The sequence below is a fragment of the Molossus molossus genome, unplaced genomic scaffold, assembly GCF_014108415.1.
Source record: "Molossus molossus isolate mMolMol1 unplaced genomic scaffold, mMolMol1.p scaffold_m16_p_1, whole genome shotgun sequence".
Lineage (NCBI taxonomy): Eukaryota > Metazoa > Chordata > Mammalia > Chiroptera > Molossidae > Molossus > Molossus molossus.
In genome coordinates, this window is record NW_023425344.1 from 145,747,137 (window position 1) to 145,764,789 (window position 17,653).

Sequence of the window (17,653 nt, forward strand, 5' to 3'; positions counted from 1 at the left end):
TGCTGCCCTGCTCATCATCCAGCTCTGTCCTTCCTCCACAGCAATCAGAGAATTGTAGCTCAGCTTGCTCCTTCTATTGTATCTTCATTTTTACCAGAAGGGGCCAGGGATAATCAAGAAGAATTGCTCATCCAAGGACCAGTTGGACCTCTTATTCTGTTAAGTGTTACAGCTGGTGACTGAGTGAGGCTGAGACCAAGGTAAGGGGGGAATGGCTGAAGGTGGTTGACCAGTTGGGTGACCTTGAGTAAGTGTCTCCTCTCTCTGGGGCATGAGGTCTAGGGCTGGGTGATCTCTGAGGTACAGTCTAGCTCTTCAGGTGTAGGGTAAGGCACACAGGGAAGGCTGGGGGAATGCTGGAGGCTCAGGGAAGGGGCAGACAGCCACCTAGGCCCACCTCTGCCTCTAACCACTTTAACTCTACCAGCAGGAAGAATGACACCTGCTGTGGCCTGGCTCCTGTTCCTCCAGATTGTTCTAGGACAAACTATATTTATGGACTCTAGACTGAAGGCTGCCATCAAGAACTTTCGCAACTTACACATGGACTATCCCAAGCTTAGTTACCCACAGGATTTCCAGGGCTACTGTAATGGTCTGATGGCCTATGTACGGGGCAGGCAGGAAAGCTGGCATTGCCCAGTGAAGCATTACGTAATACATGCCCCCTGGACAACCATTCGCAAGTCCTGCAGTCACTGTGAGAACTTCTGTGAGAATTATAATGAATACTGTACAGTCACCCAGGAGGCCTTCCCCCTTACAATCTGCTCTCTGTTCCCCAAACAGCCACCCACCAGCTGCCTCTACAATGATACCCTAATCAACCGAAGGCTCTACCTTCTCTGTTCCCAAAAGTACGATGCTATACCGATAAGTATCATTGGCATCTACTAGAAAAGGGAGCTTTCATTGTGAACCACCCCCTACTACCACTACAGACCAGATTGTCTCCATTTCCAAAAAACTCTGATTCCTGGTACAAGGCTTCCCCACTGCCTTTGAAGGTAGGCAAGGTTCCCTCCCAAGAGACCAGAAAGGTAGGAAAATTGTTCAGAGTTTAGTCTTCCAAGCTCTTTCCAACTTGTTTACCTTTCCCCTCCCCCATAATCCTCCCTCTCCCACAGACAGTTTTACCCACCCAAGAAGCTGACTGTGTCCAGTTGGCAGTGATTATCCATCCACTGGGCCAGATACTGAGTCCTGGATGTAGGCCCAGAGCCTCAGCCCACACCATGGCAACAAGCACCCAGCTCAATGTTTCGACTCCCCATCCCCACCACCCTTCTCTTTTCAGTCTTCCCCATTTCCCTATGACTCCCTCCACTCACTCACCCACATGATGGGTATTCTCTAGCTAGAAGGACCTCCCTGAGACCTTTAGGTTCATTTTAGCCTCACTTCCCCGGAACCCTCCAGTTCCCTGTCTGCTCCTCTCTATGAAATCATTTTCTTTACCTAACCTATTCTTTCCTCCCTCCTCCTACCATGGAGCCCAGTGTGTCTCCACCACACTCCCAGCTTCCTTTAGTCACACTTCTCCAACCTCTTTTCCACAATTCTCACTTTGGCTTACTGGGGTTTCAAGTTATTTTCTCTGATCTATCCCCCCAAATATTCCTGCGTCCTGCTCCTTCCCAAAGCTCCTCCTGACATTCTCTAGACTCTAGGATCTGCTGCTGACAAGATGGGTGAGGTGGGCCTAGCTGTAGTCACAGAAGGTTTGAAAACCATGTCTGAGTTGTGTAAGATATAACCATTGGATGAAGCTGGCGAAGGGAGCCTGGAACCTCTCTGTACTATTTTTGTATCTTCCTGAGAATCTATAATCATTTAAAAATAAAAAGATAAAAACCACATGTGACTCAGTTCTGATTTCATTCTTTTTATTTAGTGCACCAGAACCCCCAGTCTTGAAGCCCTGGAGACCACCCACCTCTGGCCATCTTCCTGGGCTGTCCTTAGCTGTCAGTGGGGCCTTCTGTTCCTGAGAACCATGATGGAGGTGTGGTGGGGGTGAAACTCACTTTTGCCCGAGTATTGAAAATGGATTCTCCCTTTCCCCAGCTCAAGAACAAACTCATTATAGAAGTCAGGCTAAGTAGATCCTTGGCCCACCCTAGGTGCCTTCTATTTTTCCCCACAACAAAACTTGGATTGCAACAGATGAGGACGATGAAGGGACAGGGGTCTGGTTGGTGGTATCTGGGTCATCCTATGTCAAATCAGGAAGTTCTACTCCCCTTTCACAGGTAGAGGAGGGGTGAATGCCAGTGGTGTGTGAATGCAAGTAGCAAGTACTTTTGCCTCCACATCTGGCTCATCTCTTATCTGCAAATATATTTCTCAGCCCTGATCTTAAGAGCAGTTAGTAAGGAGAATGCTGACTTCTGGCTCAGAGGCACTGGGCTAAGTAGGGCAAGAGATGGAGAGCTGGAAACCCTGACTCCTTGGGGATCCTCCCCTCTCCTCCGCCCTTCCCCCTCCCTTCCCTTTTCTCTCCCAAAGGGCCCATCCTTCCCTTTCCCTGATTGAAGACAGAGCTCCTTAGTGGTTGCACACACACATGTTTATTGTTCCCTGGCTCCCTGGTGTTAAAGATGCAGGGTCGAGGGCTGGCAAGCAAAGAGGAGGTTACTCCCTAGTTTTTGTCCTTCTTATCATAGGTGCCAGAACCCTTGTAGCCACTCACATAGCCTGAGTTGTCGGTCACCTCTTCCCGTCCTGCGATGCCTTTGCCTTTGCCACTCTCGTCAAAGCGTTCCTTGTGGGTGCCAGTGTACTGGCTGGTGTCCGTCAGCCGGCTCACCCCACCCACAGTTGTTGCTTTCTGCAAGCCAGAGAATGATGGGTCTGAGTCCTCTCCTTTTCCCTCCACAGTTATACCCCTTCTCTTAAGATGGTCTTTGATTCCCCTAGGGCTCAGAGCTCTTGTTCTACCCACGGCATGGTGCTGCTTTCTCAGGACCCAGATGTGGCTGTGGGCAGGAACTGTGGCAAGAACCATCCACTGGTGAGGGAGGAGGAGTCTGGTATATGGGAGTGAGTGGATCGAGTGTGGATTTTTCTGCTTCCAAAGGAGTTTTTTAATTATTATTTTTTTGTCAACTGAGGATATGTTTTTATTTTTTATTTTAGAGGGAGAGGAAGTGAGAGAGAGAAACATCAATGTGAGAGAGAAACATTGATCAGTTGCCTGCCATATGTGCCACAACCTAGATATGTACCGACTGGCAATTGAACCCACAACCTTTTGGTGTATGTGATGACATTCCAACTGACCAAACCACCCATCCAGGGCCAGAGGAGATATTTTGACAAGGCTATAGGCAGAGGATTTCAACCCCGGACCCACTTTGCGAGGTTCTTCCTACTGGGTAGGTCCTTTTTGAAATCTAGAGTAGAAAGAGCTTTTAGTATAGAAGAGATCAATAGGGAATAGAGGGTGGATGAGAGGCAGAAAGTCAGAGATTGTGGAGTCATCTTCAGTCATCTTCCACCCCGCTCCCTGTCTTGTTTTCCAACTTATATAAGAGCAGGAAGAAGAGTGGGGATCAGGTACCAAGCCCTCTGCACTCAGTGTCCACCGGCCCCTTGGTGCCTGGCTCACATACTGAACACTTGAGAATAAGTTTAAATTTTGCTATTAAAATGGCCTAGGACAAATCACTTCCCCTCTCTGGGCTACAGTTTCCTCACCTCTGAAATGACTAGATGACCTCTGAAGTCTGTTCCAGTACCAACAGTGTCCCAGAGGCTTTCTGCTTTGTCTCCCTACAGTACCTCTGTTGGCAGGCATTAGGGTCATGGGAGGGCAGGTGGGGAGATGGAGCAGCAGGGATTTAGGGAAGTAAGGTCAAGTGTTAGGGCTGAAGAATATCACTCACAGTAACACCACTGGTCGCTGGATCCTTGCCCTCCATGAGTTTATAAATGTTCTCCAGGGCTTCATCTGGGTTCTGTGCCTTGAACCGCTTCTTGCCCAGTTCCTTCATTGCTTCCTGGAACTGTTGAAATGATACAGTTCGGGCATTCTTGGCCCTGGTCAATAAGAAAGAAATCCAGGAACTCTGGAACATGAACTTATCACCTGCCAAGGTCCAACCCTCCCATTATCCAGACTTGGCCACTGAGTGTCTTGAGGACAGAGAATAAATTGACAGTGCCAGGTACCCGGTGGTGTTCAGTAGACCCATTACAAATATTCTGTCACATAAACCCTTCCATGTCTCATCATCTTCTTTGTTCTACTCCTATCTTTGGTCCCTTACTTGACTTTGCTGAACACGATGTCCACATCAGTGGAGGTGACCGTCTTGCCATCCATGATGCCACAGTCTTTGCACAGCTTGGAAAAGTTTTTGTTGTTTATTTCAGTGCCAGTGCTTGATGATTCTCCAAAGACAGCAAACCGACGGAATGTTTTTTCTGCTTCTGATGCCATGGTCACCTGGAGGTGGGGGAGAAAATGGGGGGTGAGGGAGGAGGGGAAGGAAGGACAGAGGAGAAAGAAGGATGGAGTTAAGATAAAATCTGAATCAGCAACAGGAATAAATACCCTCCTCCCTGTTCCTCTCTCCCCTCTTCCCACCTACTATTCCTAGCACTAAGGATATTAGTATGGATCCTACTTCTGAGTAGTTACTACCACCATTCACATTTCCATCACTTTTGGTACCTAAGAGTGCCCGGATGATGTCTACCCTTCTGAGCCTTTCTATGTAAGTGTGTACATATGTGGGAGCCAGCTGGCAGGGGAGATTATGTGCTGATGGGGAGACAGGGAAGAGAGGGAAGCTTCTATGACCTCAGTAGTTTTTATATGACATCACCTCCACCCCCAGCTGTAACTCTAGTCTTTGGGGAAGGGTTATTTTGTTTCCCTACCTTGCATGTTGCATTGAACAAGTTGCCAAACTTCTGATTTCTCCAGATGATCAAACATCTCTCATCATTCCAGCCCAGCTTGACCCAGTCCTCTGGGTCCTGGTCAATCACTCTATGCTCTGCCCCTCAACAAAGGCTGAAGAGAGCCCAAGGAAGAGGTTAATAAAAACAGGTTGGTGTCAGTCCAATATTAACTCATTCTTCTAGTCTCCAGGCCCAAGCCAACATGGAGAATTTCATTGGCTTTAGCAGACTAACTTCAATAAGAACTTTAAATGGTGTCCTTGTTGGACTCAACATGGAAATGGTCTTGGAGTGTAAAGAGATATGGGTGGGCCAGGGTGAAATAGGTCAAGGTGAGGGTGAGTCTCAGACTCTGAAAACCTTTCAGATAAGCTTCTGGGCAGGTCAAGAATGTTCCTCAAGGGTTCCTCTTTGGCCTTTTTCTCTAGCTAGAAAGCATACAGATGGATGAACTTCAGGGATCCTAAAGTAGAGCAGCTAGGTTGGTGACTTCTTTCCCTTCCTGTCTAATCAGTCACCAATTCCTATATGTGTTTTTTCCTTGTCTTACATATCCATTCCTTTCTTTCCATTCCTATTACTCCCACACTTCTTGAAGTCCTTATCATTTCATATCTAGTTGATTACCCTGGCTTCTAAATGATCACTTTCTTAAATTGAATCCTTTAACCCTACCCACCCCATAATCCACCTCTATTACCACCCCCCAATCAGATTAACTTTCACAAAACTATTTTTTTATTTTATCTATTACTCCTGCTCAAGAACACTCTATGGATCTTCTGTGCAGACTTTTTTGCTGTTATTCAAGAACATCCACACTCAGCCCCAGTCTATCTTACCAAACATTATCTACCTTTCATTGACATTATTCTTCATCTGAGGCCATAATGGCCCAATCATTATGTGCTTGATGGTGGTACCTCATAGTGGAAAGAGCATAGCTTTGGGATGGAATGAACCTGGGTGGGGATTTGAGTCCTAGGTATATCATTTACTAACTAGTTGGCCTTGGGCATGCCACTAAACATCTTTGAGTTTCAATTTCTTCATATGTTCAGTGAGGACAATAATACCTACTCTATGGTATGAGGGGATAATATATGAGAAGTACTTTGCACAAAGTAGCTATTATTCTATTCTTCAAAATAATTTGTGTATTTCTCCCCTCAAACTTTCCCTCATGCTCTTTCTTCATGGATAGAATGTCCCTCTCTCCTATGCAAATACTCCATGGTTGTACCCCTCATAGGGTGCTTTACCCTAGGAACCAAACCCTTTTCTTCCTCTGGATTATACCAACATGATGTTTCCTAACCTGGTGGGCTGCAACCTTTTGGGGCAAGGATTTCTGAATTATTGCAAGGGCTCCTGGAATCTATATGTACACAGAAGATTTATTGTCAACTGAATAAATATTATGCTTTGCACATGTAGGTATTACTATATACAAGATGTGATTATCAGAACATTGTCCAAACTTACTTGAAAGTATTGCTGAATTCATGGTTTGTTTCCATCAGGGGATACTACAACCATCATGTGGGAATGGAAATTTCTGATCTCCTGCTTGAGAAGGGTGAGAAACTACTGCCATAGGACTTATTCTTTAAATAATTAATCATATATATATATATATATTTTAAACTTTTTCTATTTTTATACCTTCTCTCAACTATTCCATTACAAGCTTCTAGGGAGGGTATGACTAAACTTCACACTTCTTTGAATTCCATCCATACAATGGCTTGCACATAGTAGGTATTTAAAACTGTCACTTAGTTGAAGGTAGTTTGAGGCTGCTTCTGGCCCAAGAGAAGGAAGTTAGAGCTGTAATCCTTGTTGGGCCACTTACACCAGGGCTGGGCTGGGCTGGAACCTGCCCTGTCAGAGAGGAACCCTATTTCAGGGCAGAAGCAGCCTCATTTCTGTATGCAGTAGGCTGAGACCCCTAGGCATAGGAAGTAAATAGATCCCAGTGGAAATTTCCCACCTCTTGCCTGCCCCTCACCCCTGCTTAGGCCCCTTATCAGGTTCCCCCTGAGTCATTCTGACCCAGAGACTAATTTAGATGCTGGAACCTCCAGGTCCTTCCCTCCCCCACTCCAAGTAAGACTACTTTAGACACAAAAGAGAAGGCAGCAAGCAAAAGTTCTCATTCTAGACTTTCTTGCTCCTCCACTTCCAGGAGGGCTGGTGAGATCTCTCTCCTGTCCTATGCATCTTTGTGTATGATCCCAATTCCAGCAGGCTTTCCTTGTCCAGGAGAGTGTTAAACTGGCATCTAGAGGGGAGAGGGGACTAGGGAGGAGCCAGGGTGCCCAGATGCTGTGCCAGTTTGTGAGAAAATAGTTCTGAAGTGTGTCGGGGGAAGGGAATAGAGGAAAACCTGGGTGCTTCAACTAGGGAACGTACGGGGTTCCTTAGATTTGGGGTTGTTGAAAGCTGGGTTTTATTCTGACCAGTTCTACTTTGGGTCACCTCCTCCCTCTTGGCCCCTCCTTTTTTCCAATAGACCCTGCCAAGTGGGGATGAAAGGGGCATTGATGTTCCTTGGATGGGAGGGGGGTTGTGTGGGTGGTGAGGGGTTGTGGGGGGTGGTTCCCAGGCAGGGGGAGGTAGGGCAATTTGGGGGTCTTGTGGGGGCAGTCTGTGCTGCTGTTGCAGTTGGCAGCTTCAGTTCCATTGGCTATTGTTCCCAACTGGCCTGGCGCCCAGCCCCCGAAATGGCAGCTCAGGAACCTGGCTAAAGGAGAGGATGGGTTGGAGACCCTGGGAGGAGGGGAACTAAAAGGGGTGCAGGTGGGAAGAAATTCAATCAGGTTTCCTTTTGCCTAAGATAACTTCGAATTCCCTTAGCCACATAACTATCCCATTCCAGGTGGCCTTCCACTTGGGGGGACAGGGAGGGTGCATCTAGGTGTGGGGAGGGTAGTCGAGTGAGGAGTCTAGGACAGCAAAGCCACCCAAGCCCTGAGAGAGACTCAGCAGTCCCTGAGAAACCGTCGCCTGGGCTTCGCGATTCGGCAGGGCCCAGCTGGCCTCACCCTTCCTCTCTAGGACCGACTAGGAGGGGTTAGAGCTGAAGCCACAGGGTCTCTTGGGTCCCAGCCCGGGACACTGCGTCCTCCCAAGCCCCCACTCCACCCCCGGGAGTTAACTCCGCCCCCGCGCCTGTTTACCCAAGAGTCTAAGCTCCTGGGGGTCCCTGGCCCCTCCTCTGCCCCCTTTGGGGCCTTGACCCGGGAGTCCCCGTTGGGCCATCCTCTTCCCCCCCCTCCTGCGATCGCCTTCTATTTATAGCGGCCCCCCGCATTCCCCACCCCCTCCCCGTCTTGTTTTCCAACTTCTCAGGGAGCAGCGGGACAGCAGGCATCGGACGCGCAGCAGAGAGAAAAGGTACCAGGACCTTGGGCGCCCCGGAGTTGGCATTCCCGCGCCCTAGCCGCCCCCCACCCGCAGTCGTTGCCGGCACACCTGCCCCTCCCAGCGGGCGAGACCCTCGCCTCTTCACGGGCGGTCCCCGCCCATCTCCTGCTTCCTCAACTAGGCTCTGTGTTTACGGGCGGGCGGAGTCCAAATCGTGGGGTGTCAGCACCCTGGGTTCGCACCCCACACCAGTCCCCACCACTGAGTCTGGGGGCGAACGACAGAGCCACAGTGCGATAGGCAGATCCAGGTCACGGGGGTTGAGGGCTGACGTGGGGATTCCCCGCAGGACTAAGGAATCCCCGCACACCCCACAACCGCCCAGTTGCGGGAGGCTGTTGTGCAGAGCACGAGCTTAGCCCGGAAACACCCCCAGTTTGCTCTTCTTAGAGTTCCCCTCAGGCCCCCGCACTGCCTCTCCTGAGCCGCAAACAGCCTGGGGCGGGGTAAGGGGGGCGTGTTTACTGGGGGTCTGGGGGCGGATCTGCGGGGAGCTGTGGGCCCGTGGGCAGGCTGGGGCGGGCCAGGGGCGGGTCTGCGGGGAGCTGGAGCCCGGGCAGGCTGGAGCGTCAAAGGCAAGTGAAGGTGGAAGCGGCCGCGGCTGCAGCAGGTAGGGGGAAGGGCAGGCGGGGGCCACAGGGCCTGGCTGGCGCCTGCGGGCGGGCGGGCGGCTCGCTCTCCGTCCCTGGGAGCCGGCCGTTTGCGGGAAGGGGCCCTCGGGAGGCGGTGCCGGGCTGCTGCGCACAAAGGCGGAGGCTCGGCGAGCGGCAGGGCGTGTTTGGGACGTGAGCGAGGTTGCGTCCAGGGTCCGGGGCGCCCGCCGCCCGCCGCCCGAGGGTGTCCGTCCCCACGAGGGCGGGCAGCGGGGGGACTCGGAGGGACAGGTCCCGGGTGCTGGGCCCGGTCCGTCCCATCCCTACTATCCATCCTCCCAGCTGGCGCTCGGCCCTTTCGGGTCGTCCGTCGGGGGAGGCTGGAAGGAGATTGTGCGACCGCCCTCCTCGCCTTTCTCCACTCGCGGCACCCACAGCGAGACTGGATGGAGGAGAGAAACGAAGACACGAGGCGTTTGAAGTTCTCCTTTTAAATGGCGGAGGGAAACAGTCATGTTCTGCTACCCTATTATCACTCGAGAGCTGTCAAAAACCTTGGGGATCCCCTAGGCCCCACTTGTAGTGTGCAGATGGAACACGGGGGCCGGTAGTACTGATTGGGCCAAGGTCACACCGGTAGCGGCAGAGCTGGGACTAGAATCCGGAGGTTCTGACCCAAGCCTCGCTCCTTCCTCCACATCAGCACTTCCTTCTCTCCGCCCCCTGGCCTGGGCTCGTACCTGCCCTCGGTGTTGCCTCACCGGTCCCTCCAGCCTGTATTGATTCTAGCTGAAAGCTAGAGAAGACAGGTTCACTGGACGCGGGTAGAGGTTGGGGAGGTTTAGGGACTTGGGAGGGTTAGTGACCCAGGTAATCTAGGTCTTGGCAGACGTTTTATGTCCCTGAAAGACCCAGGGTCTGCCTGTCTCCCATGTCGCTCACCTCACTGCCTTGCTTTCTCAGACCCCTGAGCCAGGAGCAGTGAGAACCCTGACCCCTAACCCCACTGCATCCAGCCAATAGGAGCCCAGTAAGTGACCCCACCCCCAGGCTGCAGGCTCTTCGCTGCGCTGATCTGCAGGCACGCTTTGCTCCTCAGCCGCCCTTAATATTGAATGTCTGCTGATTTATTCACCGTGGGGAGGGAGGGAGAGTCCTGGGAGGAATGGACATTTAGGGTCAGTTGGACACAGATGTACCTTGTTCCCCTTTTCTTGTTTCCTCCCTCTTCCCTCTTGGCCATGTTACTCAAGTCATTTTTAGCCCCACTCCTTTTGAGCTGCTGACATTGGGGCTTTGGTTGAAGGTCACGGCCAGTTGTGAACTCTCTCTACCTGCCCTTAGTGTCTTTGGCGTACCCAGTCACTGAGCCACTAGTTTCATCCCCACCTAACAGGGCGTGTGGGGTGGCCCCTAAAGATAGCCTCAGAAACCTGAGCTGCACTGCTGCCTCACCCTGATATTTCCATCCAGGCTAGGGAAGGGGTGTCCCGAGGTGTGGGTGTTGAGGGGAGCAGTGGGGATGCCAGTTCTGAAGAGAAGTGCTGTCCTGGTTCCTCTTACACAGCCCTTCCCCCCACAGCCTGGACCTGGAGCTGGGGCAGGAAAGGCTGTCTGTGTTGTGGAGTCATCTTCAGCTCCTGGGGCCCCCTGCACCCTTATTGCCCTGTCTTGAGGGAGGAAGGAGGTATTCGAGATGTAGGGGTGTGGAGGCAATCTCCCCAGTCGTGGTGTTTCCTCACCCTGCCAGGCCACCATGGCGGAGCTGCAGGAGGTGCAGATCACGGAGGAGAAGCCGCTGTTGCCAGGGCAGACACCCGAGGTGGCCAAGGTTATTAGAGACCCTCTGACTCCTAGGCCCAAATTTCAGACCTCCAAGCATCCCCCTTATGTCCTCCTGCCTTTCCAAATCCATAATCTCATTTAATCCACACTCCTTTCTCCACCACTCCCCATGTTTCTCTCCCCGTATACCACAATTGGGAGTCCAGGCCTTTGTCATGTCACTGTACTAATCTTAATCCTCTCCATGTCTCTTTTTGTCATCTCTGTCTTTGGTCTCTTTACCTACCTCTCTTTATCTGTGTCTGTCTCTCCATCTGTCTCTCCACTCTACATGGCTGTGTGTTTCTGTGGATCTGTATGTGTCTCTCTCCAGGAGGCTGAGTTAGCTGCCCGAATCCTCCTAGACCGGGGACAGGTAACAGTTTGGGGCAGTCCCATGGTGGGAGGAGGGCTTCCTCTCCCCCAGGAAGGAAAGGCCCTCCTACCTAGCTTTCCTCTCTGCTACCTTTCCTTCTATTCCAGCCCTTGCCCACCCCATCTCTCCCCTTCCTTCACTTATCTCTCTTATAGTTTCTTGATGCTTTCCCATTATTCATTATTCTTTTCCACCCTCAAAGTAGTCTTCATTGTCATAGTTACCTAAATTAAATTTTTTCTGATCCTATTTCTAATACTTTGTTTCCCTCTCCTCTCTCTGCCCCTCCCCCATGTCAACTCCCTGACTTTTGTGGGGGTCCTTCTCCTGCCTCTTTTCCTCTCAGTCTAACTCCTACCTAATCGTGACGCGTTTTTTGCAGACTCACTCTGTGGAGACACCTTATGGCTCTGTCACTTTTACTGTCTATGGCACCCCCAAACCCAAACGCCCAGCGATACTCACCTACCATGATGTGGGACTCAACTGTAAGGACCTTCTCTTCTCCTCCCATTCCTTTCTGGGAAGAGACTGGGGAGGGGGGTGGTGGTAAAACTCCAGTGTAAGGGGAAGGGTCCTCATGGGCAGGAAGGGAGCCATGTGGCATGTCAAGGACTTCTCTTCTAGTCTGACTGTGGCATGAAAGAGGGTGGGTTCTGGGGACACTTTTCCCTGTCTGATTCTATCGTTGGGGTGTTGGGGATTCTCTTTAGATAAAACTTGCTTCCAGCCGCTGTTTCAGTTTGGGGACATGCAGGAAATCATTCAGAACTTCGTGAGGGTTCATGTGGATGCCCCTGGGATGGAAGAGGGGGCTCCTGTGTTCCCTGTGGGGTGAGAATGAGCTCCCTCCCTCTCATCAGATTGTGAGGCACAGGGCAGGTGTGGGAAGATTGGACCAGGGGAGAAGGAAAAGGAGCTCATTGGTGATTCTGCTAGAGGATAAGCAGGGCACCCTGAGCTGGGGAGAGGGGGGCAGGTTGATATTTTCCTGTTAAAATACCAACATTCTTCTCTTCCCCAGATATCAGTACCCTTCTCTGGACCAGCTTGCGGACACGATCCCATGCATCCTGCAGTACTTAAAGTGAGAAGCCTGGAGATCCCTCCAAACCAGATTTCTCTTTCCAGCACAAGGTGGCCTTTAGAACTCCTATGTCCACCATGGTTCCCGGGCATGCTTTGGTGTCTGGCCGCGATATATTCCTCCTCCAGGTTACCAGCCTGATTGTTGAGAGGAAGAGGGCTGGGTTTGGAAAACTGACTTGAGTCCACTGAGTAGCGCTAATGGATGGAGGAGAGAAAAAGGAAGGGGCTATTTGAGGCTCTCCCTCAGGCTGAGGAGGGATCAGAAAGCTAGGCAGGAAGAGGAAGGGGTGACATAATCCCTGAGGAACCAGATAGACCTGTCTCTGTTCCTCCCACTCCCCCTCCTCTGTCCACACACCTGGGAACTGGGAGCCCTGGGTGTAAGGGAGAGTGGGAGAAGGAGAAGAAATCCAGATGAGGCCTCCTTGATATGCACTCCTGGGCTTGGTCCTTGCCTTGGCTTTTCCTGGACACCAGGGCCCCCAACAGCTCTGGTTCACATCTTTGTCTCTCTTTAACTCTGTTCTTCCTGTTGTTCACTGAAGTTGTGTCTTTTTTTACATCTTGCTTCAAGTTCCCTTCTTAGTTCCTAGAAATTAAAACAGAACAAGTTGAAATAGCTTCTGAAAATTGAGAATGGACAAAGAGCTGCCTAGGAAAACTGGCTGGCTGGTTGGTGGATGGGTGTTTCTTTTCAAGACACTAGCCCTCCAAGAGGGAGCTGGGGAAAGACTTCAAGGACCTGTGCTGACTACTACTGTCAGTTTTTAGCTCCCTGGCAGGTCCTCTTCTGTCCTTTGTGCCTGTGGCCCTAGGATGGAGGGTAAGGAGTTTGGAGAGCCCAAGTTTTGGACACCAAGTAGACATGCATTTCCCTTTCAGTTTCTCCACAATAATTGGAGTTGGTGTTGGAGCCGGAGCCTACATCTTGTCGCGATATGCTGTAAGAATTAAAAATCCCCAGATGAGGGAAAGGCAGGTCTAAGGCCCCTGGTAGGCCGATTAAGAGAGTATTGTTTGCTAGTGTGTGTTTGGCAGGAGGACAAGAGTCGGTGGGGGGGAGGTACGGAGCCTAAGAGTGGTAGAACTCAGTGGGGAGGGGATGAGGCCATGCTCTGCCTTTGATTTCCCTTCCTTCTGCTGCCCTTCAGCTTAACCACCAGGAGACAGTCGAGGGTCTTGTCCTCATCAACATTGATCCTAATGCCAAGGGCTGGATGGACTGGGCAGCCCACAAGGTTTGGAAGGGTCTGTGTGCTGAGATCTAGGGTGGTGGCTCCCTTGCATGGGTCCAGTTAGGTTCTACCAGTGTAACGGATTGGCCGGTGAACTTCAAGGAGGGGGACATAGAGCAGAAAGAAGCTGTGCCACTTGCCTGGGTCTCTTCTCCCTATAATATTCTGAGCTTTCTCACTTGCCCTTTCCTCATAGCTAACAGGCCTCACTTCTTCTATTGCGGAGATGATACTTGGACATCTTTTCAGCCAGGTACGTGGTTATGGAAGATGGAGGAGAAAGAGGGGACGAGCAGGGACTTGAATGCTTGGGGTGACTTTCTTAGTTGGGACAGGATCTGGGAAGGGAAGAAGGCTTGCCTTTTTCATCCAGTAACTGTTGGCTTCTTTTCCCAACCCTAATTTTTCTCCCTCTTATTTCCTTCAGGAAGAGCTGTCTGGAAATTCTGAGTTGATACAAAAGTATAGAAATATCATTACACATGCACCCAACCTGGAGAACATTGAACTGTACTGGAACAGCTACAACAAGTGAGCGGCAGCGTGTGCGTGGAAAAGCAATTAGAAGCAATGATGGGGGGTGATGAGGAGGCAGAGAGAGGGGAGACCGGAGGGCAGGATTTGGTGTCCAACTGGGACAGCTACAGGACGGACCCAGTGGGAAGAATTGTGAGGAGCTGTCTCTCCCCCTTCCTCCTGTTTATCCCCTTGAAGGTTTGGATTCTCACAAGTAAGATGATCATCTTACTTGTGTCTTTCCTCCCCCTTCACTACCCTCTGACCAGGGACCTGGGGGCACAGTGGCTATAGGGACTGTGCTTGAGGCCTGCCTATCACCTTCCCCTTTGGTTCAATCACCAATATTTGGCTATAGTTTTGGGGAGGAAGATAGTTTCCTTATGGGGGAGGTATCTGGATGGATTGTGTTGCCTGCCTAAAATTTCTACTCCTTTTTTAACCTCTCTAGCCGCCGAGATCTGAACTTTGAGCGTGGAGGTGATATCACCCTCAAGTAAGACTTTAAGAGACAGTGTTGTCTCTCTCCCTGGATTGTCCCTAGGTGCTTATATCCTTTAGAAGGAAAGTCTTTTGCCAGGGAATTTTCTTGTGCCCTCCCACCCAATCCCATTTAGTAAGTTGCCATCCCCTAGGTTTTCCACCTTTGAATCATCCTGGTGGGGTTGGTGGGGTTCAGAAGGCTGTTTCTTCTTTGGAGCCAGACATTTTCCAGCTGCTCTTCTGGGGAGATGCAGGTGAGTGAGTGAGTGCCAGGGGCTCATCACCTCCTCCTAACCCTTGCCTCTAGGTGCCCCGTGATGCTGGTGGTAGGAGACCAAGCACCCCATGAAGATGCAGTGGTCAGTAGGAAAATGTAGGAAATTTGGGGTTGGATGAGGGAAGGTTGGAGGCCTAGGGTGGTGGTTAGAAAGGTGTCTTGCCAGGAGGCAAGCTCTCTTTGGGACACAGATAGCAACTTTGTGCATAAGAGGTTGATTCCTGGTAAGAAGGAAATGGGCAGGGGCTGATAGGAAAGGAACTGGGGACTGGGTGCTTGGGTCCCTAGGATGGGAGAGGTTACAGGGAGTGTGATCACATTCACTCAGCGTCCTACTTGCTCCAGGTTGAATGCAATTCAAAACTGGACCCCACCCAGACTTCTTTCCTCAAGGTCAGTCACCCTACTCCATGCCCAGCCTGAGTCCTGGCCCCCTGTCCAGAGCCATATATCCTGAATCCTAGATTCAGCTTCTAGGCCTCCAGCGTCCTACCTGGGAGCGAGTGGGGTGGATGAAGTAAAAACAAATAAACAATAAAAAACCCTAAGGGCCTGGAGTGGGGAAGCAGGGGGAGACCCTTTCTACCTCCCGCTGGCTCACTTGGTTCATGTGTGTATCACTTTTTCTCGGTGACTGTCTCCCGAATAGATGGCCGACTCTGGAGGACAGCCCCAGCTCACTCAGGTGAGTAGCCCCAGCCATCTGAGGATTAGTGTCACTGAACTATGCCCTTTGCCACACATCCCATCCCCTACTTGCCAGGGCCTTGGGCTCCTGCTCAGCTCGTAACCTCACCTCACTGTCTCCCTCTCCTCATCCTATTTCCTCAGCCAGGCAAGCTGACCGAGGCCTTCAAGTACTTCCTGCAAGGCATGGGCTACAGTGAGTAGAGGGTCAGAGGCTATTATGGGACAAGGGATTGCTGCAAGGATGAGGGATGGCCACTGAGGGAGGAACCATTCTCGGCTACTTCCCACACTTACTGCCGTCTGCCAAATCAAGCTCACTGACCCCTGGCCCCATCTGGGACTCTCACACCCCACCCTGAGTGGCCAGCCTCTCTCCCTACCTCCTCTTTGCCTGTCTGCTTATCCTTCTTTCTCCACAGTGGCCTCATCCTGCATGACTCGCCTGTCCAGGTCTCGAACAGCCTCCCTGACCAGTGCGGCATCCATTGATGGCAACCGGTCCCGCTCTCGAACCCTGTCCCAGAGCAGCGAGTCTGGGACTCTCTCTTCAGGGCCTCCAGGGCACACCATGGAGGTCTCTTGTTGAATGACCCATGTTGCCCTGGTGTGGGACCCAGCCCTCACCTCCCCTAGCACTAACCTGGGAGGTCCACAGAACACTGGGCCAGAGTGAGCAAGGGAAGATGAGCAGATCATGTGGGTATAGGACCTTGATCTTTGATTGCTACCCTAACCTTGACCTCTAACCTGTGATGCCCCTCAGCTCCTGGGGGAGCTGTCCTAATATCTCTTAGGGACCCAGACCCCTAAATGATTCCTCTCCCTCATTCTGTTAAGGTGGAGAGGGCATGTGTCCCCTCTCCCTAACCTAGGCGTCGGTAGATGAGGGATAAGAGGAGGTCATTGTAGTGTCCATGGTGCCTCCCCCAGACTCTCCCTACTCATCCCATTGCAAGGGTAAGGGACTTGGTGCTGGGTCTCCACTCACCAAAGTGGATATGGCTTCTCATAAACCCTTCAGATCTCTGAAGGGTATGGGCCTAAGTGAATGTTTCAGGGGGGCTTGCTGGTAGGTTAGTGGTCCTCAGGAGCTGATAGAAATATCTAGTGTGTGAATGGAAGTTGAACTGGGAGGTGGTAGGCAATGAACACGTTTGAGGGAAAGACTGACGCTGGGGCAATAGGAAGGGGCCTGGGGCCGTTGGCTACACTAACTTTGGTAGCTGTCTAGACAGTGTGTGTCTAGAGTGGGAGGGATGGGGGCCCAGCTCGGACAGGGCTGCTTAGGGGTTGGCATAGGGGTGGGAAGGGCTACCTTGGGGCTCTGACCACAGTGTGTTATGTGTGAAGGGTGCTCTCCTGTCTCCCACAATTTCTGCTGTAACAATAAACTGTAGAGGAATCTGAGCACCATTATTGTTCTTTGTCTAATGCGCCTGCATCATGCCTCTTTCCTACCTTCTCCCTTCCCAACTCTCACATTCTGTTCTCCAGGTGACATCAACCATGGGAGGGGGCTTGCATAGCATAGACAGTTCACAAAGTGTGACTTCTTAGTCACTGGTCCCTATTCAATAGAATGGTATTGTCCTTGATATCGATAGTATCTTCACATTTTTGGAGAGGAGCTACTTAGACCTTAGAAGACTTCCTTATTAGTTATTGAGAAATGCCATAGGATTTGAGAGATGTCACCCAACATCATGATCTTAAAGAAGTACAGAAAGCTGATGAAGTGCCCAAGGACATCTTGTGACCACCTTCCTGCAGGATCCTCTGTGAAGTGACCTAGATTCCATTTCAAGTGGTTCAAAACAATCAGCAGACCATGCTTCATGCAGTTTCGTTCTTCTTTTTCTTTTTTTAAGATAGGGTGGGAGGAAGAGAGAGAGAGAGAGGAACATTGATGTGAGAGACACACATGGATTGGTTGCCTCCCGCTTGACCCCAACTGGGGCCGAGGATTGAACAAGCAACCAAGGCACATGCCCTTGATAGGGAATTGAACCCACGACTCTTCGGTCTGTGGGCTGATGCTCTAACCATGAGCTAAACCAGCCTGGGCCTCATGCAGTTTCTGTAGGGGTTGTTGGGTCGCTCAGTTGGTCCCAATCTGAAGATTCCTTCAGGTGAGTCACAGCAACCGGGGTTTCCTCTCAGGAGTTCCTCCTCCCACATGAATCCTAGAATTTGGGGGAGTTCATTAGACTGTATCTGTGATTCTCTGAGA

At 51.1% G+C, this 17,653-nt stretch overlaps 3 protein-coding genes across 8 annotated transcripts; 2 read left to right on the forward strand and 1 right to left on the reverse strand.

Moving 5' to 3' along the window:
• The first annotated feature begins 435 nt into the window (after positions 1 to 435).
• On the forward strand, positions 436 to 897 carry RNASE13 (ribonuclease A family member 13 (inactive)). Its single transcript, XM_036247660.1, has one exon. The coding sequence runs from the start codon at positions 436 to 438 to the stop codon at positions 895 to 897; it is 462 nt and encodes a 153-aa protein (XP_036103553.1).
• Positions 898 to 2,641: 1,744 nt separating this feature from the next.
• Positions 2,642 to 4,444, reverse strand: TPPP2 (tubulin polymerization promoting protein family member 2). Its single transcript, XM_036242179.1, has 3 exons — positions 4,272 to 4,444; positions 3,888 to 4,041; positions 2,642 to 2,830 (listed from the first exon to the last, which is right to left on the reverse strand). Exons 1-3 carry the CDS (start codon positions 4,442 to 4,444, stop codon positions 2,642 to 2,644), a joined length of 516 nt encoding a protein of 171 aa, XP_036098072.1.
• A 3,782-nt stretch (positions 4,445 to 8,226) lies between these two features.
• Positions 8,227 to 16,839, forward strand: NDRG2 (NDRG family member 2). Of its 6 annotated transcripts, none has more exons than XM_036259088.1 (17): positions 8,227 to 8,310; positions 9,897 to 9,963; positions 10,684 to 10,764; positions 11,092 to 11,133; positions 11,516 to 11,621; positions 11,847 to 11,967; positions 12,158 to 12,220; positions 13,105 to 13,165; positions 13,374 to 13,460; positions 13,654 to 13,710; positions 13,885 to 13,988; positions 14,425 to 14,469; positions 14,764 to 14,815; positions 15,079 to 15,126; positions 15,383 to 15,418; positions 15,565 to 15,616; positions 15,843 to 16,839. In XM_036259088.1, the coding sequence occupies exons 3-17, from the start codon at positions 10,690 to 10,692 to the stop codon at positions 16,007 to 16,009; spliced, it is 1,116 nt and encodes a 371-aa protein (XP_036114981.1). In that variant the 5' UTR covers positions 8,227 to 8,310; positions 9,897 to 9,963; positions 10,684 to 10,689; the 3' UTR covers positions 16,010 to 16,839. The 6 variants fall into 6 exon arrangements, with proteins under 6 accessions (XP_036114981.1, XP_036115004.1, XP_036114996.1 ...); XM_036259103.1 differs by lacking the exon at positions 8,227 to 8,310 and adding an exon at positions 8,643 to 8,786; XM_036259095.1 differs by lacking the exon at positions 8,227 to 8,310 and adding an exon at positions 8,872 to 8,950.
• The last annotated feature ends 814 nt before the right edge of the window (positions 16,840 to 17,653 follow it).

What these genes read in the sequence shown, in the direction of transcription:
- RNASE13 (XM_036247660.1), top strand. Translation starts at nt 436, where the DNA reads ATGACACCTGCTGTGGCCTGGCTCCTGTTCCTCCAGATTGTTCTAGGA.
- NDRG2 (XM_036259088.1), top strand. Translation starts at nt 10,690, where the DNA reads ATGGCGGAGCTGCAGGAGGTGCAGATCACGGAGGAGAAGCCGCTGTTG. An exon ending in GGAGGTGATATCACCCTCAA is followed by an intron (nt 14,470 to 14,763) that starts GTAAGACTTTAA and finishes CCTTGCCTCTAG; the next exon opens with GTGCCCCGTGATGCTGGTGG. An exon ending in GACAGCCCCAGCTCACTCAG is followed by an intron (nt 15,419 to 15,564) that starts GTGAGTAGCCCC and finishes CTATTTCCTCAG; the next exon opens with CCAGGCAAGCTGACCGAGGC.
- TPPP2 (XM_036242179.1), bottom strand. Translation starts at nt 4,444, where the DNA reads ATGGCATCAGAAGCAGAAAAAACATTCCGTCGGTTTGCTGTCTTTGGA. An exon ending in ATCGTGTTCAGCAAAGTCAA is followed by an intron (nt 4,042 to 4,271) that starts GTAAGGGACCAA and finishes CTTATTGACCAG; the next exon opens with GGCCAAGAATGCCCGAACTG. An exon ending in CAGCGACCAGTGGTGTTACT is followed by an intron (nt 2,831 to 3,887) that starts GTGAGTGATATT and finishes TCTGGCTTGCAG; the next exon opens with AAAGCAACAACTGTGGGTGG.